The 26,259-nt window shown below is 42.9% G+C and overlaps 1 protein-coding gene across 5 annotated transcripts in view; it reads left to right on the top strand.

Annotated features, from left to right (window-relative positions):
- The window catches only part of OTUD7A (OTU deubiquitinase 7A), a 402,045-nt gene that overhangs the window by 312,597 nt on the left and 63,189 nt on the right, over positions 1–26,259 (top strand). For all 5 annotated transcript variants that reach the window (XM_054450328.2, XM_054450331.2, XM_054450329.2 and 2 more), the window contains one exon: positions 7,161–7,379. In XM_054450328.2, the coding sequence (XP_054306303.2) occupies positions 7,161–7,379 (219 nt within the window). The remainder of the gene's footprint in view (positions 1–7,160; positions 7,380–26,259) is intronic.

Genomic DNA, 26,259 nt, shown 5'->3' with positions numbered 1-26,259 from the left:
GCCTTATGACTTTCTTTTCAGAATATTTTCCCATACACAATGTTTACATTATCTTGCTCTCATGGCTGATGAGCTTTCTCTCTCACTTTAGAAGATTTGTTGGACTACAGAATTACTGAAATATATTCTTTTTTTTTTCTTTTGAGATGGAGTCTCGCTCTGTCGTCCAGGCTAGAGTGCAGTGGCGCAATCTCGGCTCACTGCAAGCTCCACCTCATGGGTTCACGCCATTCTTCTGCCTCAGCCTCCCGAGTAGCTGGGACACAGGTGCCCGCCACCACACCTGGCTAATTTTTTGTATTTTTAGTAGAGACAGGGTTTCACCATGTTAGCCAGGATGGTCTCGATCTCCTGACCTTGTGATCCACCTACCTCGGCCTCCCAAAGTGCTGGGATTACAGGCATGAGCCACCGTGCCTGCCCTGAAATATATTCTTATATTTAATTTAAATTTTGTTCTTTGAGTCTTTTCATCAATTTGAAATTTTTGTAAATAGCATCTGGTTTTGCTTTCTCCTGGATTGAGAGAGTTGTTCAAGTACATTTTCCCACTGAACTAAAATGCCAGCTTTGCCTTATATTAAATTCTCAACACACCTGGACCTATTTCCGTACTTTGTTCTGCCCAGCCCTCTGGCTGCCACCCTGTTACACTTGACTCGGTGATTTCACAGGGTATCACCCTCGCCTTCTACTGCTATGCTTTTCCTTTTCTTGTGTGTGTGCTGTTTTTGAATATTTATTTTGCCATCTAAACCTTAAAATTATAATTCTGAGTGGAATTGGAATGGATTTTTATTTAATTTTAAAAATAATTTGCATTTATAATATTGTTCTTCTATCCAAGAACATTATGTATGCCTCTCCACATATTCAGATTCTGTTCAGATTTTAAGCATGGAAAAAAGAAACTCATTTTTTACTTATTTGTCTTTTATCCAGTGAGCTACATAAATTCTCTTATTAGTTCTAATAGTTTGTTCTAAGAGAATCACTTGGATATCTAAGTATACAATAGTATCATCTGAAATAATTGTATGTTCTTCTTCATATTTATACAATTAATTCAGTTTTTTATTTTATTGCATTAGGTAGACTCTCCTGAACTGCTGAGAATGAATGCTGTCTTTGTTTCTATTAGCTCAGCCTATCATTCAAGCTATATTGAATCTATATCTTGGATTATTCTCGACTGTTTATTCTGTTGTTTAGAAAAACCATAATTGAGTTAGAAATTTTAATACATATTATCTGTGTCTTCTCTGAGTTTCATCCTTTCTGCTGCATTTGTTTTGATGCTATCTTGTTAGGTATACGTATATTCATAATTTTTTAGATTATCTTGCTCTTGTGTGTTTTTTGACCAATATATAGGCTGTCTCTTTGTCAAGCCATTTGATATAATGGTTTTTATCTTGAAATCTGCTTTTGTTGATGTTAAACAGCTACCCTGGCTTTCTATTGGTTCATATTTGCCAGAAATATCATTTTTTCTGCTGATATAATTTCAACTTTTCCATATCCTTTCATGTTAAATGTGATTCTTGTAGACAATTTATTATTAGGTTTTATTTTATTATCCAATCCAAGAATCTCTGTCTTTTGAGTAGTTAATTCAGTCCATTCTTCTGTCCTATCTTCTCTAATTAAATTTTTCTACTGGTTTGCAAGTTACACATTCTACTTTTACTCACATTGCAATTACTGCTATTCTATTAAAATCATTATTTTGGTTTTCTTCCTATTATTTTTAAAAACTTAACAACTATATTTTCCCCTGCAAAATACATGTCCTAATATGATTTTATGTTGTTCTGTCCTGCCTCTACTTGCTCTCAATCTTATTTAGATACTTTTTGTTGCCTTTGCTTATGTAGATAACAGTTAACTCCTTTATTTATTCATGTGTATTCATTTCTCTTTTGCTAAAAAAAAAAACAAAAACAACAACAAAAAAACTTCCTCAAAGACTACTTCCAAAAACAGTTTTTTGCATGGTGAATCTCCTAAGACCTTGAGTGCCTAAAAAGATTTACATAGTATACTTAAATTTTCATTTAGTAGATTAAAAACTCTAGATTGAAATTATTTTCTTTGAACACTTTCCAACCCTTCCTCCGTCGTGTTCTTGCAGCTTGTTCTCATGTCTTCTAAGAGATTCACTTGACCTGATGTTTTCACATCCCTATTTATTCTGCACATGAATGCATTATTAGTCCCATTAACTTTTTTTTAATCCCAAGTTAATTCTTTGTCTTTATTATTATTTTTTTTTTTTTGCATTCTGATATTCTCTTTATCTCTTTGCACGTATTTACTAGGCTCATTTTTTAATCTAGTCCTCCTGGCCAGTACTTTGTTGCCTTTCTTTAACAGTTTCCCTGAAGCTCCTGGGGCGCGCAGTTATCATCCACCTTCACTTGTGCTGGAGCACAGGCTCTGGTGGGTGCTCCTCCAGATGAGAGTGGGGGAAGGGTACTCAAGCTGGAGAGCCTTAGATGTTGTCATTTGGGCTCTAGAAGTTCCCTGCCTGTTCCCCTCCGCATAGCTGGATTGTCTACTGAGGGCTGCTCCCAGCTCCTCTCTTCTAGAAAGTCCTTGTTTCCTGTAGGGACTGCCCTGCTCTGGTGTAACCGCCAAGCTCCCCAGTGTGTTAGGGAAAGGAGGGAAGCGGTGCTTATGGTGACTGGTGCCCCACCCAGCTGTGCTCCAGCACCACCTGACATTCTCCAGCTGGCACAGGGCTGGGGCTAGGGGGTGATAGGGAAGGCAGGCCATGCTGGAGCCATGCTGGGGAGAGGAGAGGCGGGACCAGACGCCCTACCCCAGGCCCTCTCTGTCGGCCTCACCCATTCCCACCTCCTGCCCCTGAGGATTTCCAGGTGGGTGTAAGGACAGGACACTGAGGCTATGCACTGTCTTGCCCCTCTTGTTGATTATTCTTAAATTCGGTTTCATTTCTGCCATTAGACCTGACTCCACAGGAACCACCCCTTCCAGTCATTGGCTCGGTCTTGTGCTCAGGGCCTTCCTTGACTACACCACACGGTTAAGGCTGCTGGTATCTTTCAGGCACCAGCAATCCAGACAGATGGCCACATGGCAGTCCTGCTCTTTCAAGCTGGCAGCAAACAAACCAACCCATTATCTTATCCTTCTGGTACAGGGGCTAGAAGGACCCTTCTCTCTGCTACCAGAGAGGTTGGCAGAATCAGGGCCTAGTAAGTGTAGCTGTTACATACTGTGATCTGACTTTTCTTAGATATCATTTAAGAAAAAAAAATAGGACTCTATCCCAGTATAATCCTATTAATTGAGCCTTGCGAGCAATCATATCGATTCCTATTGAATTACAGAGTTTCTGAATTGAATTTATGTCTCCTTTAGTTGAGTTCTTCCTGAAACCATAGTGTGCCAAAACGGAAAATGGAACATTTCATATTCTAAATCAGGGCCCAGAAAATGGCCTGTGAGCCCAATCTGGGCTGTTTTTTAAGTAAAGTTTTATTGGAACACCCCCACGCTCACTCATGTATGTACTGTCTTCGACGACTTTAGTGCTGCAAAGACAGAGGTGAGTAGTTGAGACTGCATGGCCCACAAAGCCTAAAATATTTCTATCTCACCCTTTAGGAAAAGTTTTGTCCACCTGTTTTAAAATATACCCAGGATCCGTTTTAATCAGGTGTCATAAGACACGCAGACACAGAAATGACTGTCATGAAGGTGGAAGTTGTTTTTTTTTTTTTTAACTCACAGTTCCTCGGAAACAGGAGGCCCAGCACAGCATGCAGGGCCCCACAGGGAGGCGCGGGTCATCTGGAGGTAGGAGTGAGGGAAGCATGGGCCAAAGCCTTTGTGGTGGTTTCTATGGGAAGGCAGGGCAGGGGGATCTACCCCAGCTAGTGTACATAACTGCAGCCAGCTGAGAGGCAAAGGGCCCGTCTCCGGCTGCCTGGTACCTGGCCTGAAGTGCTTAGGGCAAAGGAACGTTGCCTCCTGGAGAGTAAGAGCCAGCTGGAGAGGGTGGTCAGGAGTGTAGATTCTGGATTGGCTGCTCCGCATAGGAGAGGTGTGCTGCTGGGCAAGGCCTTTGCCATCTCTTAACATCGGCTCACCTGGGAGGGGCAGCCTCTCCCCAGTCAGGGAGGTCCCAGGTGCCAGAGCAACAAAAACAAAGAAAATAAGAAAACGCAGGGCCAGGTACAGTGGCTCATTCATGTAATCCTCGCTGAGCCCAAGTGTTCGAGACCAGACAGGGCAACATGGCAAGACCCCATCTCTGTAAAAATTAAAAATAAAAGGAAAATAAATGAAAAAAGAATATATAGTTAATACATCTCCCCTTTGTCAGTGGCAGGGAAATTCTGTACATTCTTGTACTATGTTTTGTTTTGTTTTCTAATCTTTCTGTGTTTTTCTGAGACATAACTTTGATCATGGTAAGTCCTGTAAAACATTTTATTTATACATCCAAAAGTAGAATCACTGAGTTCACATTTAAAGAATCAGTGTGTGAATGTGTGTGTGTGTGTGTGTGTGTGTGTGTGTGACTCTGTGTGTGTGTGAGAGAGATATGTGTGCATTCCTGGGGTGTCACGGGAAATGTTAGAATTAGGAGCATATATTTCTCATTATATGATCTTCAACACAATCTATTAATATTTTTAGTTCAAAAATACTTTTTTCCCTCAAACTCCAAATATTTCATGTTTAGAACTGCAGAACCGCATCATGTTGTCCTAGGAATCACCGTGTTTCCAAGGCCATCGAAGTGTCTCATGTGGGTGCTGATTGATGGGCCCGGGAGGAGCATGGGTGCCCCTGGACAACAGGTGCCCACTGTTGAGAGCAGCCTTGAGATTGTCTGTCCCACCGATTGCAGGTGCACATAGCACCTCGATTCTCTAATGCCTGATGTCCCTCTCCATCAGATTCCGAAAAATGGGGCAGTTCCTTCTTTCCCAGATACAAAAAAGGTAGTTTGTGGCAAGATGAGTGGCCTCAGCATGGCTTGCACGAGGCAGAAAGACACAAGCCTCCACTGCTCCTGCAATCAAGGACCTAAACCAGTGTGGGAAGCAATGGGCCATCCCCCACCACCCAAGCTGGGCCCATGTGCTCCCTCCCTCTTCTTTCTAATGTCCTGTGTGGTTTAACTTCTCTTTTTACCTTTCCGCAAAATATAAAGAACTTCATCCTGTTGGTCTCTGAGTGAAATTGAAGGTGAATCTAAACCACCCATTGCGAAATGTCGTCTGTCTCTGTGACTCTGTATTCATTTTAATGGGAAAAATACATGAACCTTCTGGAAATTAGCTTTGGATTTAAAACTAACTTGCCATAGGATCAAAAGCCTATGCTTTTTAGTCTGTTTTAACAAAACTCCATGAATGCCATTTCTGTCCAGTGCTCTTACAAGTGGGGAAAGAAGATGCTGCTGTTCCGGGTGAAGGCTGGGGCTGGGTTTTCCGTGTGACCGTGGTGTGCTGGTCAGTGTGGACCTCAGAGGGGCATTGCAAGAGCACAGACCTCACCAGTGGGCAGGCTGAACTGGAGGACAGTGGGAGTCCTTGGGACCTCAGGGAATAGCCTCAGGAATTTGCCACAGGGCTTAGACAATGCTTATTTAGACTTAATTTAGGCAACACAGGCAGCAGGCTTTTGAATAAAACACCAGAGACCATGCTTTCCTGAGAAAAATGAAAGACTACTGCCCTGCTAAAAAGACTTCTCCTTACTGAAAACACTGACTATGAAAAAAGATAACCTATTCCTAACATATATTTAAGCATTCTTGTTTTATGTTCAATGTTAGTCATTAGAACACAGGGCTTATAAAAACAAGCGTGCTTTTGCAGCATCAAGAGGATACATCTACTTTCTAGGTAATCGACTTCCTAACGTGGTAACATATTGTACCGTAGAGAAATCCTACACTGCATTTCTCATTCCCTGGCTGAAAAGCCCAAGACGAATAAAGCCAGAGGAGAGCATTATTTTTGAGAGTGCTGTGGCAAAAGAATATCCAGACAGAAGAGAAACACATGGACCGACTTAATATTGTGTGTCCTGGGAGGGCCACGTAGGAGGCGTTTATCAGCTAACATTAGTAAAACAACCTGTCTTAAAACCTGAGCTGCTGTGGATGCCTGAATGATTGTTTCTTTGCATTAAGTGCATAAATGCATTGAGACAAAGAGCGGTCTCCCTTGTACCATTTAGTCCTGGGAGAGGACAACTCAGTGGAATTGAGGTAGATATAACTTCAGACCCAAGAGCAAGCCTGGTGCTCTTTGACAGTGCTGATGTGCAGTTGTACTGTGGGCTTGCAGCTCCCCACTTACTAAGTGGTTTCATGACTCTTGGGAATAAGTGCCACATGCCAGGTGGTGGTGATTAATCCAGCAGCAGGAAGGCCTGCAGGATAGAAAAGGCTTGTAGGATATAAGGGCTGGTGCAGAGAGAATATGTATGGGTGTGCATGTGTATGTGTGTGCACACATGTATGTGTACATGTGTACACATATAGTCTGTGCATGTATGTACATGTATGTGCACTGTGTGTCCTGTGTATTTGTGTGTGCTGTGTGTAGTATGTGCAAATACATCTATATGTGTACATGTATATAGTATGTGTATAGTCTGTAGTATATGTACATGGGCATGTGTGTATGTGTGTAGTATATGTGCCGACTGTTTCTATGTGTGTGTCTGCATGCATGTATGTGTATGCTATGTAGTATGTGCACATGTATGTATGCAAGTAGTTGTGCAGTGTATATGCGTCTAGTGTGTGCATGCATATGATCCTGTGTATACTTTTGTATTCATGTGTGCACATTTATGTGTGTGCATGTGTGTGTATGTGTGCAGTATGTGTACGCACATGTATATCTCTGCTTATAAGTGTGTGTGCACATGTATATGTATGTGCGCATGTGCCATGTAGCGTATATGTGTGAACATGTATGGTGTGTTCATATGTGTGCACATATGTATTTTTGTGTGTTGTGTGGTATGTGCATGTGTGTGGTCTGTGTCCATGAATGTGTACCTGTGTGTGTGTATTGTGTGTGCATAGTATGTGTGTTTATGTACGTAGAGCCACACCTACACCCACTCAGCCCTTGTGGCTATCTTTCCTTCTCCCCCTGCAGAAAAGCGACTTTCCCGGGGGATTTCCCACGCCAGCTCAGCCATCGTCTCCCTGGCCCGGTCCCACGTGGCAAGTGAATGCAACAACGAGCAGTTCCCCCTGGAGATGCCAATCTACACATTCCAGTTGCCAGACCTGAGCGTGTACAGCGAGGATTTCAGGAGCTTCATCGAGCGGGACTTGATCGAGCAGGCAACAATGGTGGCTTTGGAGCAGGCAGGTGAGTTGCGCCTGCTGGCAGGCCCACACCCTTTAGGCTTGGTGAATGGTGAGCTGGCCTAACCTACTCTATGAGCAAGAGAAGGGCACATGTTCTCAGACTCTGGGCAGTTTTCAATTAGGATTCTAGATGCTGCACCGCACCTCCTGCTCTACGGGCCGACAGTGTTCTAGCCAGCATGGGCTGGATGGAGGGGCCGATAACTAGGTGGTGCTGAAATCTCTCGAGTTTTTCTCCTTGCTCCTAAATCCCAGTCCTCCTTTAAGGAGAACTCTATGCTTCTTTGCCTTGCTTCTCTCTCTCCCCAGACAACTCCTCCGTGGGTGTTGAATGAAAGATAGGAAAGACCATGGGCTTTAGAGAAAACGGGACACCCGCCACTTCCTGTGGACTTGGGCAAGTCAGGTGATCTCTCTCAGCCTCAGTTTCTCCATCTGCAAAGATGAGGAGACTGCTGACCCGGCAACGCTTTGGGGTACTAAGTGACATGTGCTTTCCATAGCTGTCCGTTCCCTGCCTCCACAGCCTCTTCCAGCTTTCAGGTTAAGAAAACACAAAACCTGACCTCAGTCTCCTTCCTTCTCCTTAGTGTTTCCTCACCACCCTAACATCCCAATGAAGAAAGCATTCAAGAAGCAAGACAAACTCTCTTCTTTGGAATGTTTAAGGAGAAAATAATGAGTCCAAAACAAATGTCTAAAACAGATTTAGGTTCTTTCTGAGACAAAGCAATGCCAGTTTCACTCATAATCATTCACGTTATAAACATTGCAAAATCACATATCTGGGGGTTTCTCAGGCACGCATGTGGAAGATGTTATGGCTGTCTCCTCTGGCCCACCACACCCCTCCCAGTGGGAGCCCCGCCTGCCTGCACGGGCTGACAGTGCACATGGAGCATGTCCTCAGCCGGTGGGAAGCCCTGCTCCTGCTGGGGTGGGGAAGCATCGCCTTCCAGTGCTGACCCAGCCTTCAGCCAGTTCTTCATGTCCACTGTGGAGTGGAGCCTCCACTTCCAAGGCTTGGTCCGTGGAGACATCCCCAGATGTGTCATCCCAGGAGTTTAGGGCTGCAGCCAGCAATGCACTGTTAGGGAGTAGAGCTTCTCTCGGCCCTCAGCCAAGACCCAATAAAATTACCAAGCACTTTCTAGAGTTCCAGAAGAAGACAGAAGAGAAGTACCTGTAGGTTGGTATGATTCTGATATTGGTGGATGGACCAATCAGGACCCTGGTAGGAAAGAAAAGGCAGCACAAAACTGCAAGATAAAGGACTCCATAAAGGGACTGCTTTCCAAGGAGTGGGCAGGATTTAAGGACACTAGAGGATACTACCGTTCCTGGGACTACCCTCAGGCCTGGCGAAAAGACAAGGGATGAGAGTGGCTGATGGAGATAGCCACGGGCAGGAGGTGTGGCATCTGGGAGAGAGAAGATGCTGGGGAAATAAATACTCTGACCACACTCTTCCTCCACCATCCAGGTTCTGACCAGTACCTCTTAATGGCAGAAGGGCAGATTGCGGGGAGCTCACTTATGTGGTCCACGCAGGTCACCCTCTGCATACAGAGCAGCATGGAGAAGGATAGACAGTAGATCTGTGGGGCCAATGGGAAACATCCAGAAAGTCAATGTGCCAGGAAGTTTTACCAGACCTGACTTTTGTGTACACATGTACACTTGCTTTCATGACATTGCTTGTCATTGTTTGCCCAGAGCTGTTGTCATCCACCACTTTCAAGAGGGAAGGCGCAAGATGCGTTTAGACAAAGGACGAGATGTGCTTAGTGGGGCTTATTTGTGTTGGGCAGGCTTGCGGTCAGGTTGTAGCCACAGGACTCATAGAAGCCTCACCAATGGCATGCTTGACATTAGAACAGGCTCTGCATTCCCAATAGCTGGATCTCATGTTGTGACTGTGGAGAAATTCTCATCTCAGCTGCCTCACAGCCATCAAAAGCAACCCAATGACTGGCACCCACAGCCTTGCTCTGTCTTACCTCAGCAAGACTCAACAAACATAAAACAATTCAGCTAGATTAGCAGTAACCTAAACCACTCACTGTGGGGGCTGGCTATTTTAAAGACGCTTCTATATGACTAATTCAGGTAAGATATTTTCGATAGAAAAAGCTCACTATTCATAGAGAAGCGGAAATTAGTATTTGTTAAGAAAGAAACAAGTTTCATGGGTTACTCTCTGTTGAATGCTACGGCGGCATAGACCTTTACACAGCTCAGCACTGACGATTGTTAATAGCTTGGGTGATTGTAGCAGCTGCCTGAGTGCTGTGTTTCATGTGAAGCACAGTCTCATGCAACGTTGTAGGTAGAGCCCACCATGTTACCTTCTCCTTGAGCCCTACCATGCTTAGCAAAAGCCTTCACTTCTTTTGAATGTCTTTTCTGTTATTTTTTTCCATATTTTGCGTATTGATTTTTATCACTTGTATTTTACCTTCCAGACTAGCATTTTAAGATGGGACTCTGACTTCATCCAGTCTCGAAAAATACATTTTAAAAACCCAAACTTAGTGAGTTAAGATGTTAAATTATGAACAGCTCATTGTTTATCTTGGGCACCATGAAGAGAACCAACTGGAAGCAGAGATCAGTGAAGGCAAGAGGCTCAGGCTCCCACCCAGCGGTGGAGAAGCCATCTGGTCTACACTCGCAGGAGGCCTTGAGGAAGTGGGTCTCACTCTTCTGGGAGTGGTCAAAGGTGCTTGTGGTGCAATTAGCACCTGAAGATCAGGGATCTGCCTGGGACAGGAGTCCTAGTAGCCAACATGTTTTCCTCATCCCTCACGCTGAAAAATAATGAAAGTGGCCAGGCGCAATGGCTCACGCCTATAATCCTAACACTTTGGGAGGCCAAGGCAGGAGAATCACTTGAGCTGCGAAGTCCAAGATCAGCTTGAGCAACATAGTAAGACCCCATCTCTGCAAATAATAAACAAATTAGCCAAGCATGGTGGTGCACACCTGTGGTCCCAGCTACTCAGGAGGCTGAGGTGGGAGAATTGCTTGAGTCCGGGCAGTCAGGGATGCAGTGAGCCATGATCACACCACTGCACTCCAGCCTGGGTAACAAAGCAAGACCCTGTCTCAAAAAAAAAAGAAAAAAATAAAGAAAAATAACAGGTACACAGACAACTGTGTGTGTGCTCCCTCGGTGGAGCGAAGCAGTCTCTGGGCTGGGTGATAGCATGAACCTGACCCCTGCCCACCATCCATCTGACTCCTCCGAACTCCTTTCCTCTGCTCTCAAGTGAGGTCTTAGACTAGGTCATTTCTCAGTGCCCTGCTATGCTCAGACTCTTGTGAAGACCCTCAGCTGGCCGGCACTAAAGGGTCTCCCACAGCCCATCTGGGTGAGGATTTTGGTCACTGGAAAGCACTGGCAGCTCCTGTACCTTCCACCCCACAGCCAGGCTCTGCTCCCGTGGCCCCCACTGTCACGGTCGACGTTTCCATCATGAAATGGCCATCCAAGAAAGCTGCTCGGTATTGCTGGGTACAAAGGGTAAATGCCTCTTTCTAATAGCTTAGTGCTTAGAATCTTTATGAATAAACTATTCATATGCAATATTATTTTACTGAATACATGAGAGATTGAAATACAGATGTCAAAAAATTATTTAGTAAAAAAAAAATCCATTTGTTTAAGGGACAGATCTAGCTGTGCTTGGCAGGAAACACTATCTCTGTCATAAGACTTCGGGTGGAGGACTTCCTTTTCCCTTGGGACAGAACATGAACCCAGGGCTCAGGTGGTTCTGAAAACTGGCAAACAGTGGCCTTCACTCAGTTAACATTGCCCACCATCCAGCTGTCCATCCTGGGGCCTGATTCTACTCTCCTGGGGCCCTGCGTGGTATCTGTCTGGCCTCCCGAGCCACATAGGCAGCCCCGTCTATTTCTGAGGCCTCCGTGTCAAGTGGGGTGCCAGTCTGAACTCCCATAAAACCCACAGATCTGGGAGACTGGTCTTCCCCAAGCCTTCAAACCCTGGAGAGCACAACCCACTCCTACCTCATGACAGTCTCAGGGCAACAGAAGGGCCGGATCTTCTGGGCCCAAAACCAGCTGACCTCCTGAGAGGAAGGGAAACACAATGCAGAAGTCACTGCATACATGGGAGATGGAAACACATGTTGAAAAATCTCTAGGCACACCTTTGAGTTGTGCTCCGGGGGAGGATAATTGGATTGAGGGGAATCTGCCAGAGAATGGTAAGTTACAGAGGAGGCTTGTGGGCTTCCAAGTCAGCCCGACCCTGGCTTGAGGCCCGGATTGGCAGGGGAGCTTGGCCACGTCACTTGGCCGGCTGGAGCCTCACTTTCTTCCCTCTGAAAGTCAGAGATGTGTAATGGCGGCCAAATGGAGACAGATTGGCCCAGTGTCAGCCTGTGTTGAATGCCCACGAAACGTGCCATCCGGGTCTGGGGCTACCTCCACACTGCAGGCAGATGAAACCCCTGCCCTCAGGGAGGTGAAATTCCAGTGGAAGAAATCCAATGAACAAGGGGAGCATGAAAATGAAGTGGGGCCTCAGCGGCTGCTCTGGGGAGGTTAGGAAGGAAGGTGAGGGAATCCCGGGATGCCGCTGGAGGGCAGGGAGGGAGGCAGCAACAGACACCTGCGGGCCCGGCTTTCCTGGCAGAGGGAGTCTAGTGTCAAAGTCTTGGCATATTTAAGGAAGCCAGTGTCACCTGAGCTGGTGGAGCGAGGGCGAGAGGATTTGGAAAGGAGGGCAGGAGAATGGGAGCCGGGCCCTGGGGAGCATCGTATGTCCTTTGGGCTTCACTGTAGGTAGATACGCAGCCCCTGGAGGGTTTTGAGCCGGGGGCTGACGCGTCTTGATTCACATCTGACAGATTCTGGCTGCTCGAGAATGGACTATGGGGTGGTAAGAGAAGAAGCTGGAAGAGCAGGGAGAGGCGGCTGCTCCAGACCAGGGCAGAGAGAGACGGCTGGCAGGCTCGTGGGAGTGGTAGTGCAGGTGAGGGACAGTAGAGAGACATGGCTATGGGGTACGTTTTGAAGGCAGACCTACAGGCCCTGACGATGGAGGGCTGGGGCTCTGACAGGCAGGGAAGAGTCCAGCATGGCCCTAAGAATGTTACACTGAACATGTGGGTAGATAATGGTGCCTGAGGAGATGCAGACCCCTGGAGGAAGGGCAAGAAGAAGAGGCCAGCACTGTCAGGCAAAGCCCGAGACTGTAGTGAGACTTGTAAAGTTGCTGCCCAGAGGAACATGAGGGTCTGGAGTCACAGAGAGCCCTGCGTTCGGGATGCGGATGTGGAGTTAGTGCCCTAAAGTGAAACCCGTGGGATGGAGTGAGCTCCTCGTAGGACCCTCCCACCATGCCCCCAACCTGGCTCCATGCAGTGGTGAGCATGAGTTGAACACACTTGTCTGGAGCATGGACAGAAAACAGAAGCTGTCCAAAGACTCAGGCTGGGGCTCTACAGTATTGAGGGCTCAGTAACAGAAGAAGGAGCCAGCAGAGGAGACTGGGAATGTGCGGGCCTGGGAAACGGGGCGAACCAGCAGTGGATACTGACCCTGACGCCCAGGGTGGAAGGTGTTTCAAGAAGGGAGCAATCAGTGGTGCCAAATATGCCAGTAAGTCAGTGTGCACTAGAAACTGACCGCTGGGCTTGACTGTGAGGGCAAGGTTCTCAGGGAAGTCATGCTGTACTGTGCTTGATACAGAGAAAGGTCAGGAAGTGGCTTCCGTTCCCCTTCTCCTTATAGATCTCACCATCGGCTGCTGTGAGTCATCTCTTTCCTCCAGCTACTTTTACACTCCCTTGCCTTCCATCTCATGAGGCTTCCATTGGCCTCCTAGCTACCTGGGACCATTCCCTGCTTCCAAAGGCAGCTCCTCCCATGGCCAGTTGCCAAGTTTGCCTTCCGATCCTTGCTGTGCTTTGGAGCTTCCTCCACCCATCAGTCAGGCAGAGTCGCGGCTGCAACTCTGGGCAAGCCTGGAAATACCACGTTCCTTTGTGGGCCAGGTGCAGTGTTGGGCAACCCTGAGCATAGGGCCTGGGCCAGAGTGTGGGAGGGACAGAGGCCAGGGTTCACATCTCCGCAGCATAGTGGTCACAGTGTGGTTCCCGTGCAGCCCCCTGAGGGGGCGTCAGGCTCTCCTCTGTGACGTCGTGATGAAGCAGCCCACCTTGTGGGGCTGTTGTGAAGATGAACTGAGGTCGTGTGTGCACAGGGTTGGATGCATACTCAGCATCAAGTAAATGGCCTCCTCTACTAATTTTTTATTTTCATAGAGTGGTATTTCTTATTTTTCTTTCTTCACACTTTTTGCTATAAAGAATTTAAATTGTGACCAAATACTAAGTTATCTTCTCAAGCATTACAATTATTCATTAGTAAGCATTGAGCACCTATGGTGTCTCAAACCCTATTGTCATAGCCCATTTGCATTGCTTTAAAGGGATACCTGAGACCAGGTAATTTATAAAGAAAAGAGGCTTATTTGGCTCACAGTTCTGCAGGCTGTACAAGAAGCATGGGGCCAGCATCTGCTTCTGGTGAAGGCTTCAGGAAGCTTCCAGTCCTGGCAGAAGGGGAAGGGGAAGCAGATGTATCATATGATGTGAAGGGGAGCAAGAGAGGAGGTGCCAGACTCTTTTTAACAATCATCTCATGGGAACCAATAGAACGAGAACTCACTCATTACTGCGAGGATGGCACCCTGCCATTCATGACGAATCCACCCCCATGACCCAAACACCTCCCATCAGGCCCCCCTCCAACATTGGGGATCACATTTCAACATAGATTTGGAGGGGACAAACATCTCAAACTATATCAACTACCAGGATTATCAGGGACAACCAAGATGAGGAACACAAGGCCCCTGCCCCAGAGGAGCAAAGGACATAAAGGCAATACCACAGTCCCATGGCAGGAGCTCTCACAGAAGCACGTGCAAGGCACAGTGATGCCCAGAGAGGGGACATCCGAGGCCCCAGGTGGGGAGGGTGCACTCCAGTAATATTAAAAGGAGTCACAGTGTCACCTTTAGGGCAAGAATCCCCTCATCTTTCTGATAGAGAATTGTCACGTTTTGTTTTCTTTCATCAAAATGTCGTGGGGTGATGAGCAAAAAGACATCTTATTTTAAAGTGTGTGGTAACCATCTGCTCCAAAGCTGAAGTTAATTGGTCCCATTATCACGGATGAATCAGAGGACTATTGCTCAGAAAAGTCAGAATAAGTGACTAATAGCTCCCCACATGTGAAACCACCTGCCTCCCTCGATGGTATTCACCTGTGATTTTCTTATTTGCAGAACCTCAAGTTTTCAAGCTATTCACAATGCCGGTGCCCATGTCTTGTTCCTGTTCTGTGGTTATGTCATGGGGAGTTGGGAATGACCACTCTGTCAAAGCCAGGAATAGAAACATGGAACCATGAACCTTTGCATGTTCCCAATCGCACTCCTTGTATGGAGCACACCTTTATCTCGGGCACCACATTCTGGGTTCTGCTGGATGTTAGAATAGCATTGGGCCATGATGGGGTCTCCGAAGGCTGGAAAGTGCTGGCATTTACCATGGCTGGGCCATCTTTTCAAGGCGGTCACGTCTGATCAACGGCCCTAGGAGTGCTCTCAACTGGGTGAGAGTCTTAACTTCTGGAAGCCGGCTTACACCAAACCACTAAGTCTTGCCCTCCATCCACCCAGCTGCTCTAGCAGGCTGCACCCTGCCTACCTGCCCTCTCCCAGGTGTGCACGGTCTCAACAGCCTGGGCCACACTGTTATCTGCACAGGTTACAGGAGCTGTCTGCTTGCCCTTGAGCATTCAGGTGTTTCTCTGTGCATAGCTCCCCTTAGCAGCATGCACTTCAGGGACACGAGTAAACTTCCCAGACACCTGCTGAACACTCCCAGGATACGCCTCCCAGGATACACATGTGAAATGAATGGACAGAATTCCTATTTAAATATCCTTGGGCTAAAGGACGCTGTATGCATTTCTATTGCTGCCTAACAAATTACCACACATTTGGCAGCTTAAAACAGCACAAGTGTATCATCCCACAGCTTCCGGGGGCGAGCCGTCTGCTGTGCTTTAGCTGGGTCTGAGACTCTGCTCATAGTCTCTCAAGGCTGAAATTAAGGTGTCCCCTGGCTGTGTGCTCATCTAGGGGCAGATCCAAAAATTCCCTGCAGTTGGCAGAATTTAGTTCCTTGTGGCTGAATGACTGAGGTCCCATTTTCTTGCCAACTGTTGGCGCCTAGAGAGTACCCAAGAGACTCAGGAGTGATGCGGGTTCACTGTGCGCTGGTTCCTTGCCAAGTCTCATGTATGTGTACAGGTTGCACAAAGCAGGTGTCTTACAGACAGGCAGTGAGGGACAATAGCAGCCTAGGGTTCAGGGCAAAACAGTCACACAAGACTTAGGACAGTGCCCAGGATGCATGCTGTCTTGTGCTGCAGCTGAGGGACCCCAGAAAGCAGCCTACTGTGGGTTTGATACCTGGGGGATACAGTCATTATTGGGCTAAAACATTGAAATACATCCTGTTCTCGGAGGGACCAGAACAGAGTCCAGGCTGTTCCAGCCAGTTTCCCGTGATCTCAGGATACTGCATTCCCAGCACATTTTTTTTTTTTTTTTTCCCTGGAGGCAGGGTCTCCCTCTGTTGCCCAGGCTAGAGTGGAGCGGCACGATCTCGGCTCAGTGCAACCTCCACCTTCTGGGTTCAAGCAATTCTCCTGCCTCAGCCTCCCAAGTAGCCGGAACTACAGGCGCCCACCATCACGCCCAGCTAATTTTTGTATTTTAGTAGAGTATTTTGTATGTAGTAGCATGTTGCCTACAGTAATGCTTGAGAACTACAGGAAAGGGGAAAGAATGGGGTCAGTCCAAAGCCATCCAGGACCGCACACCACATCCTTGCCATCTAGCTCTCTTCTTATGGCATGGCAGTGAAGTTGTTTACTGCTTCGGGTTGTTTACTGTTTGGCATGGCAGTTGTTTACTGCTTCAAGACCAGCCAGAGAATCTCTCTCTCCTCTCTCCCGCTTTCCCTCTTCCCTCTTCCCTGTTCCCTTTACATTCTACCATCTACCCTTTCTCGGTAAATCTCTCTGACTTTCCTTTTCTCTGACCACTAAACACTCTTTCGGTCCTCAGATTAGGTCAGGCCAACCCAGGATAATCTCCCTTTTGATCAACTCAGAGTCAGTGAATAGTAAAGTAATTACATCTGCAAAATCCCCTCACTTTACCCCATATTATAACCTAATCACAGGAGTGACATCCTGTCGAAGTCACAGGTTCCACCTACACCCAAGGGGAAGGGATGACACAGGAGTCCACCCCAGGAGCTGGGAATCTGAAGACCACTTTAGAATTCTGCCTGCCACAGATACAGTGTCATTACTTGCAGTATGATAATTCTTCTATGCTAAAAGATCCAGAATGAGAGATTAAATCATACTGAATATGTTGTGGTCAGGGGAATTTTCTTGATTTCCTGATGTGCCACTTTTAACCATTTCACTTGGATTGGTATGTTACAGCATGCTGTGCCTAGAGGCAAGCATGCATTTGGACTGAATTCTACCTTTTTTTTTTTTTTTTTTTTTGAGACAGGGCCTCACTCTGTCTCCCAGGCTGGAGTGCAGTGGCACGATGTCAGCTCACTCCAGCCTCTGTCTCCTGGTTTCAAGCGATTCTCCTGCCTTAGCCTCCCAAGTAGCTGGAATTATAGGCACGCACCACCATGCCTGGCTAATTTTTATATTTTTGGTAGAGATGGGGTTTTGCCATGTTGGTCAGTCTGGGCTTGAACCCCTGGCCTCAAGTGATCCACCCACCTCAGCCTCCCAAAGTGCTGGGATTATAGGCATGAACCACTGTGTCCAGCCAGAATTCTACTCTTGATGGCTTCAAATTTCAAACAACTTGTCTCTGAGCCCTCCAAAGATATCTTACCCTTTGATTGGGCTCTTTTGACAATCAGAACCATGGATCTGGTCATCTGGGATAGGATGGGGTGGGCACTATGGCAACTATGCTTTTGAAAATAGCAGCCTTCACATATTGGGGATCTCCTATGTGCTAGGTGTATTATACGCCATTTTAATTATGTCCAGATCTCACATTGGCTGCATGCAATTGCCAAGATGCTCTTCATTTTACAGAACAGGCAGAAGAGACTTGGGGAAGCCGAAGGGTTTGCCCATGGCTGCCTGGCTGTGAAATGTCCTCATCCTGCCCATGCCACGAGACCTCCTCAGTTCAGCTCAGAGTGTTGGGAACTGTCATCTTTTCCCTCAGGATACTTTCTGCCACATGACCCATTCCAAATATGAATTGCATGATTTATTGGGTTTTCTTAAAAGAATAAATTACCAATACCAGAGAAAATCTCCAGAGGAACACTCTTTGAGAGGCCAAGTAGAAAGCCAGCAGCCAAGTTACACAGTTCTAGAGGGACACGTTGCTGAGGGCACGGCGCAGGAACATCTGACAGAGGCAAAGTGAAGGGGGGTGGCCCAAGGGGCCCACAGATGATGGGGGTGGCCCAGGGGGCCCACAAATCACGGCAGTCCCCTAGCTTTACATTTAACACTCCTCACACAGAGTGACTGATCCCAAAGTCCTGTCAGGAAGAAAATCAAATGAAGTTATCAGATTTTTAGGAGTATATGGTACATACAGAAGAACAGTTCACAAGCCCAGGAGACTTCAGACCAAGCGTGGCGAGAAGCCCACCTTGCGGCAGTTCCAGCACAGCTGAGAAAGCGTTAAGGAGGAAGCATTTTGACCATTTTTGTGACTGACTGTTACACATTAACCTTCTTTTTAGGGCAAACAGAGTTAGTTTAAGCTGATTTGTCTACAGCTGGTTCACTGAATCATGTGGACTAGCCAATGTTTTGTGTTTTGTTTATGATTAGAGCTAATATCTCGGGGAAATCAGGATGACTTAAGTTTTGGCTACATGGTTATAGGTGGTTGGCCTTGGGGTGTGTCTGAACTGAGGCCTCTATTTTTCTTTAACAGTCCTGTAAAATGCAGGGATACATAATGTTACTGATGTGCTATTACCCACCAAGACTGAAGTTTGGAAGCAAGTCATGTGATGAATCTGCTGTAACAGAGCTCATAAGATCAAAAAATATTCATTAAGTCACTATTGCATTGTCATTATGTTCTCACTTTTATTTTTGTGAGGAAGAAATAGAAATCTGTTTGTTAATCTAGGTATTGGAAATGAAAAGCACGTGTTCAGGTGGGAGTTAAAGAAGGGTTAGAAAATAGAACCTTTAGATGTCTTAAGAAGTGGTAAAATAAAACTGGCAGTGTATCAGATCCATGAGAAGCCAGCCTGTTCAACAATTCTGGGTAAAAATAAGAAACATGTGATGTTAAAGCATATATTAATGACAATATATATTCACAGTTTTATGTTGTAGCCTTGTTTATAGACCCAGTCAGCATCTAAGGTACCCCTTAAATATTTCAGACATACTATTTTGCATTTTATGGGAAAAATAAGATGAGGTGGAAATATTTGCAAATTGGGGTTTTCTGAAGACATTCCATCCAGCAGATTCACCACCTGAATCCTTTCTTTTGCCTTCAAAATGTCGTCTCAGGTGCAAGCAGCTTCCAGCTCTCTTTTCCCTTAGAGTCATCTCTGGAGCTAGACCCATCACCCTTTCATTGTTTTAATTCATTATTGAAATGTACATGTGGGAAAGTGTGCAAATCGTAAGTGTAGAACAGATCACATCCTATAACAAGGACTCAGACAAGAAACTCACATCAAGAAAACTGACTTCTTATAGCATAGATTTATTTTGCCTCTTTTTGAGCTTTATATAAATGGAATCATGAATAGGTTAAGTTCTGGATTCTTCCACTTATTATTAAGCTTATGCAATTCATTCATAGAGTTGTGTAATTACCATATAGCTTATTTATTCTCATTGGTGTATTGCATTGCAATGTATATACATGTATTACAAATAACTTCTCTATTATGTTATTGATGGATTTTTTGGTGTCTTAGCTCAGGCTAACATAACAAAATACCATAGACCAAGTGATTTAAATGACAGAAATTTATTTTCTCACAGTTCTAGAGGCTAGAAGTCCCAGATCAAGGTGCTGGCCAGTTCAGTTCCTGGTGAGAACTCTCTTTCTGTCTTGTAAACGGCTGCCTTCTCACTGTATTCTCACATGGCGTGCCTTGGGGTGGGGGACAGTTGGGGAGTTGAAGCTCTCTAGAGTCTTTTATACAAACACTAATTCTGGGAGATCAGGGCCCCACCCTTATAACCTCATTTAATGAATTTAAATTACTTCCTTGAAGTCTTCATCTTCAAATATAGCCACACTGGTGACTAAGATTTCAATATGTGAATTTGGAGGGGACACATTCAGTCCATAATGAGCTGTTGCAACTTTGTCATTATTATAATAAAAGTGGGGGTGCTATGAACATTCTTGTACAGGTTTCTGGTAAGCCATGAACACATTTCTAAAGATATATACAGTCATCCCTCAGTATCCATGGGGAATTTGTTCCAGGACCCTCCAGATACTGAAATTCTCAGATGTTCAAGTTCCTTGTAGAAAATGGTGTGCTATTTGCATATAACCTACTCACATTTTCCTATATATATTAAATCATCTCTAGATTACCTGTAATACCTAACACAATGCCTACATCATTTCATCCATGTGGATTTGACATATTATTTGGCACACAGCAAATTCAAGATTTACTCTTTGGAACTTTATGGAAATTTTTTTTCTGGATTATTCCTATCAGCAGTTGGTTGAATTCACGGATTGGGAACCCACAGATACAGAGGGTCAATTGTACTTAGGAGTGATATTGCTGGATCATAGGATTTACATATGTTCAGCATTATAACAGTTGTCCAAATAGTTTTCCAGAGTGGATGTACCAGTTTGCTCTTCCTCTGTTGAGAGTTCTGGTTGCTCCAAGTTTTTTGTCTTTTTGATTTAGTTACTGTGTTGGAAGTGTAGGAGTATCCACACAGTGGTTTTAATTTTTATTTTCTGATGACTAGTAAAATTGGGTACTTTTCATGTTATTGGCCATTTGCATATCCTCTTTTGTTGGGTGCCTTTTCAGGTTTTTTACCCATTTTTAAGATTGCCTTTTTGATTGACTTGTGGGAATTATTTATACATTCTAGGTATGGGACCTTTGTCAGGTGTGTATTGCCAATATCTTCACCCACCCTACTGGTTGCCTTTTTACTCACTGACTGATATACTTTGATGAACAGAAGATCATAACTAAAATAGTTCAACTTACCTTTTTTTTCCCCTTACTTGAGAGCTTCTATTTCAGCTTAAGAAACCTTTGCCTACCCCAAGGTCCTGAAAATATCCTCCTGCCTTTCATACTTAAATCTATAATCCACCTAAAAATTATTTTCGTAAATGATGTGCTGTGTAATGAAAGTCCATCCTCCCGTATATTCATCATCAACCTGACATGGTACCATTTATTGAAATCATCTGTTCTTTATTATGCTGCAGTGTAACCTTGAGATACAGCAGGTGACTGTGTAGATGTGGGTCTGATTCTGGGTCTGTTCTGTTCCATCAACAGTGTTGATGTTATTCTTTACCATTAAGTTTAAATCATTTTAAATACTTACTATAATTTTTCCTTTGACTCATAAGTTACTTAGAAATATGTTGCTTAATCACTGTGGGGATCTTTCTAGGGTTTTTTTTTCTAGCTTAATTCTTCTGTGGTCAAAGAATGTATAATGAATGATTTCAGACATTTTAAATTTGTTGAGACTTGCTTTATGAACCAGCATATAATTAAGCTTAATAAATATTCTATGTGCACTTGAAAAAAATTTTGAATTTTGTCTTTCTTAGGTGTAGTACTTTTTATATATGTTCATTATATCAAGTTTGTTAATTTTGTCGCTCAGATCTTTTCTATTCTTCACTAAGTTTTTGTCCACTTATTCTACCAGCTATTGAACAGGGTGTGTTAAGATCTCCTACTATGATTGTGTTTCTCTGTTTCTTCGTTAGTTATCTTTTGCTTTATATATTTTGAAACTGTGTTAGTGGATGCATAGACATTTAGAATTATTACAGCATCCTGGTGTAATAACAAAACTAAAGTTTTGTTAGATGCAGCCCTGATGGCAGTGAAGTCTCAGGTTTTCATTTGTCTGAAAATGGCATTATTTTACTTTCATATTTAACAGCTAGTTGTAGGCTTTACAAACCATGTAAGTTCTCTATCACATATTCATTCTCTCTTTCTCTTTCTCTTTCCCTTCCCTCTATACCTCTTATAGACCAAAGTTTACTGACTCCTGATCTATATTATTTTCTCCCTCTACTTTGGATTTAATCACTGTTCCTTTGTAACTTTTTAACATGGATGATTAATTCATTAATTCCTAGCCTTTCTTTTTAACTCTTGCAAGTATTTAAGGTTATTAATTTTTTTCTCCATACTATTTTAGCTATATCCCCAAAATTTTGGAATGTAATATTTTTGTTATTACATGGTTTCAAAATATTTTCTGATTTTCATTTTGGTTTATTATTTGACCCATGAATTATTGTAAGTGCTTCTTTGTTTGCAAGTATGTAAAAACTACTAAATATTTTTAGTTATTTTTATTATAGATTTCTTACTTCCATTGTGGACAAAAAGCATTGTCTGTATGATTTGAAATCTCCTGAGAACTTTGCTTCATGATTCAGAATATGATCAGTTTTTTTTAAATCATTTCATGTGTGCTTGAAAATAATGTTTAGTCTTCTGTTTTGGCTGCATTGTATTATATTTGTCCATTTGGTCATTTATTATGTTTTTCACATCTTCTGTACATTTATTGGTTTATTTTTTACTTTTTCTCTCAATTACCAATAGAGATGTGTCAAAATCTCTCATCATGATTGAGTACTTGTCTGTATCTCCTTTTGTTCCTATGGATTTTTAATCCTGTATAAATATAATGCTATGTTATTGAATACAGCAATTAAGCTGATTTCTTCCTCATGAATTGAGCAGTTGAACAGTGTAGAGGGTGCTTATTTAATTCTACTAATGCTTTTTGCCTTTTAATTTATTTTATCTGCTATTGATTCAGCTGTGTTAGCTTTCCATAAGTTAAAACATTCCTGATGTACCGTTTGCCACCTTTCATACCTTTACCTATAGCACTTTTGTATTCCTGTGTTTTAGATTTATCTCTTGCAAGCTGCATGTAGTTAATTTATTCATAAAATCAGTTTCACAGCCTTTGTCTTTTAACAGGTGCATTTATTTTTAATGCAACTGCCATTTTCCCCCATTCAGTGTGGTGTTTATTCTCTCCTTACAAATCTTCTTTTAAATCAATTAAATATCGTTTAATCATGTCTTTTTAAAAATTCTACAAGTTTTGAAGTTATACCCTCTCTTTCCATTATTAAGAGGTTACCCCTAAAACATGCATATTAATCACATCTCAAATTAATTAACATCTTAACCTACATTACACCCAGGCAAGACAGAGACTTTGGAGTAGTTTAGTTTTATTCATCCTTATTCTCTCCTGTTTTGTAAGTTGTTGTCATTTATTTTAGTTCTGTACTTTTAATCTCATCAGACATTAGTGTTTTATATAGTCAACATTCATTTCGATTTACCCATATGCTTACCTTTTTTGTTTCTCCTCATTTCTTCTTGTGTGTCAGATCTTCCTTCTGTTGAAGTTATCCTTTACAGTTTCTTTGGGTGAGTGCTAATTTTATTCTCTCAGTGTTTGTTAGTCTTAAAATGTCTTTGTTTTGCCCTCATTTTTTGAAAACATTTTTCATGGGTCTAGTATTATAGATTGCCAGTTATTTTCATTCAGCACATTGAAGATTTTTTTTTTTTTGGCTTCTTCTTTCCATTGTTTCTTTTAAGAGGTAGGCTGTTGGTCTATCACTCCTTTGAAGATAATCTGTTTTTTTTCTTTCTCTAGGTGCTTTAAGATCTTTTCTCTGTCTATTATATTGTGCAGTTTCACTAGGATATGTTAAGGAAGACATTAATTTTATTGTTCTTACTTAGAATGTCTTAGACTTTTTAAATCTGTGAGTTTATTTTTACATATTTTGGAAAATCCTCAGTCAGTATTCAATATTGCCTGATTCATGCCTGTCTGAATTTTGATTGGACAATGTTAGATCTTTTCAGTCTATTCTTATGTCTCATAAACTCGCTTGCATCTTTTATCTTTCCCTCTTGGTTGCTTCTTACTTATCTTCAAATGTATTAACTTTTTTCTTCAACAATGTCTAACCTGATATTAAACTGATTCTTACTTTTTTACTTTAATTTTTATATCTTTCATTTTAAGTTCTATATGTGTTTTCCAAATCTGCCTCTTATTCTTTGGTCATATTTTGTTTAATTCTTTTGTGTATTTTAAACATTTTTAACTACTTGTTTACAGTCTCTAATCATTTTTAACCTCAAGTTTATAGGTATCTATAAACTGCTGATTTTGTGTGTATGACTCTTACTCACAATGGCTTGTTTTCTGTTGTGTTTGTAATTTTGGGTTGTGAGCAGGATGTTATATGTGGGACTCTTGTGTGGCCTGTGTTGAGAGTGTACTCCTCTTAGAGAGATGGTTTTTGTTTGTTTGTTTGTTACCAGTTTCCCAAGAGAAATTACCTTTGGTACTTAGAACCAATTTTATGTTAATTTCTTGGCTTAGTGGTTCCAAGCCACAAATCAATTTTAGCTCAAATCTTCATGACAGTCAACATTTCCGGGGAAGTTTTTATTTTCCTCTGCTAAGCCTAGGCTAAAAGAGACAAATTTTCTTCCCAACTGCCTTTGCCAGAGCAAAATTATTTCTAATCTTTGCATTCAGGATATAGTTTTTGAGGGTCCTAACTCTATGTGGAAGGAAAAGGCCATCCCCAGTCCCAATTCCCCGCATTTCAGGGTCTCCAGCCTTTTTTGGGGTTCTTGTGAAGTGATTAAACAGTTAAATGTCTTCACTCGTTGGCAGTTGCTGGTTTGGTGCATACTAATTTCCATTCCATATTTATTTCTGGTTGTTGGAGATTTACTACACTTTCTTTCAAGCTTGGATATACATTTGAAAGGATTATTGAAAATAAGTATTTTTGTTTTCTGACCTCTTTTCCTCTTTAAATCTGTGCCCTTCTCATCTTAGGGAGGGGGATTTCTCTTTTCAGACGACCAAAGACAAAGCCTTCAGCCCCTACTTTATCTGCAGTGCTATACACATCCACACAAGATCTTATTTTAAATTATTTTTTGCTAAGTATTACAGAGAAATCAGGAATAATTAAGCATAGAGTAACTAACAAAAGTAAAAATCAATGAGGGTTTGTAGGGATATAAGAAATCTTTTCATTGGTTTTAAAAAGTTGCTTTCTTTGGTTCATTAGGCTTAACACCTAAAGGCCAGGTCTTCCCTCACATCCCTCACATGGTTGCTTTTCCCCAAGATCTACTCAACTTTTTTCTTTAAATCTTTATCCTAATACTACAATCTAACCAATGAATGTAGGCAAAAAAAAATTTAACATGCTGTGTTTAGATGTCTACCCAATTCAAGAGTGTAATTTGCATTTCTGAGAACCTCTGGACAGTACTTCTCAAGCAATGTGTATTGAAGGACAACTCTTTTCTTTAGATTTCCAATTCACTGTCTCCCTATGCTTCTATAAAATTTAATAAAAATATTACAGCAAAGCCCATTGCTATAAAAGCTCCTAAACACTTCCTCCCATTTTCTGTACTTGCCTCATTGTGCACCAGCTGACCTCCCTTTAAGCAGCACCAGGCACTCTGTGTGCAAAAGCTTCCCTTTATTTGCAGTTCATAGTCTTTCTTGCATGAATGTCAGAGCAGTTGTGCTTACTCTAAAAAGGACTTTGGTGTATAAAGGTACCTTTTAAGCCAAAGCATTTTGGTTCACTCATTCATTCATTCATTCATTAGTATATGCATAAATATACTCCTTTATTTAACTCAGGGTTTTGGACCTGTATATGCATAACACATATATGGGGCTTTCTATATGCCACGCCTGAAGTACTTTCCCAATATTAAATAATATAATGTTCATAAAAACTCTGTTAGATCAGGACTATTATTATCTCCATTTTTAAGAATTGAAGACTGAAACAGAGTGATTAAGTAACTTGCCCAACACCACACTGCTAAGAAATAGTGGAACTGAGATTTGAACCCAGGAAGTCTAACTCCAGCTTCTGTGTCTAACCAGTCTGCTGACTGCCTCTCTAATGACTACCTTAGACACTCTAGTCCAGATTCTGCAAGGGTAGGTGTTCCAAAGGCCACTATTTCATCCTCATTTTCAACTTGAATCAGTTGGTCTTTATTACACAGACCTCTGAATTGAAAAGGGAAATCAGGTCTTCCACCTCCTTTGTGGGAAGAATGATGATTGGTTAGCATGTCTGTCATGGAAAGTGTGGTGATTTTTCAATGCTGCTTGCTATGGTGTAGAGGGGATTGACAGAAGACACTTCAGAGAAGTCACCTATTAGCTTCAGGGCTCTGTGCCTTCAAAAAAATTGAAAATTATAACCAAACTGTAAAAATTTCAACTCAATCTATTGAAACAGCAGAAAAATTTAGTCAAACTAGTATTAGTTTGCATTAGTTAGATTCCCCCAAAGTATTTTTAACTGAATTCAACCCATTTTTAAAACTTAAGACAAATGAGTTAATTTACATAGAAATTGTCTGTGGCACCAGAACAGAATGTCTCCATTGTAAGACTATAGAGTAAACCCACATGCCATTTCCTTCATCTTGAAC

Source organism: Pongo pygmaeus, chromosome 16 (genome assembly GCF_028885625.2).
Source record: "Pongo pygmaeus isolate AG05252 chromosome 16, NHGRI_mPonPyg2-v2.0_pri, whole genome shotgun sequence".
Lineage (NCBI taxonomy): Eukaryota > Metazoa > Chordata > Mammalia > Primates > Hominidae > Pongo > Pongo pygmaeus.
Note: the sequence above shows the minus strand (reverse complement) of the source record. Positions and strands in the feature narration are given on the sequence as shown.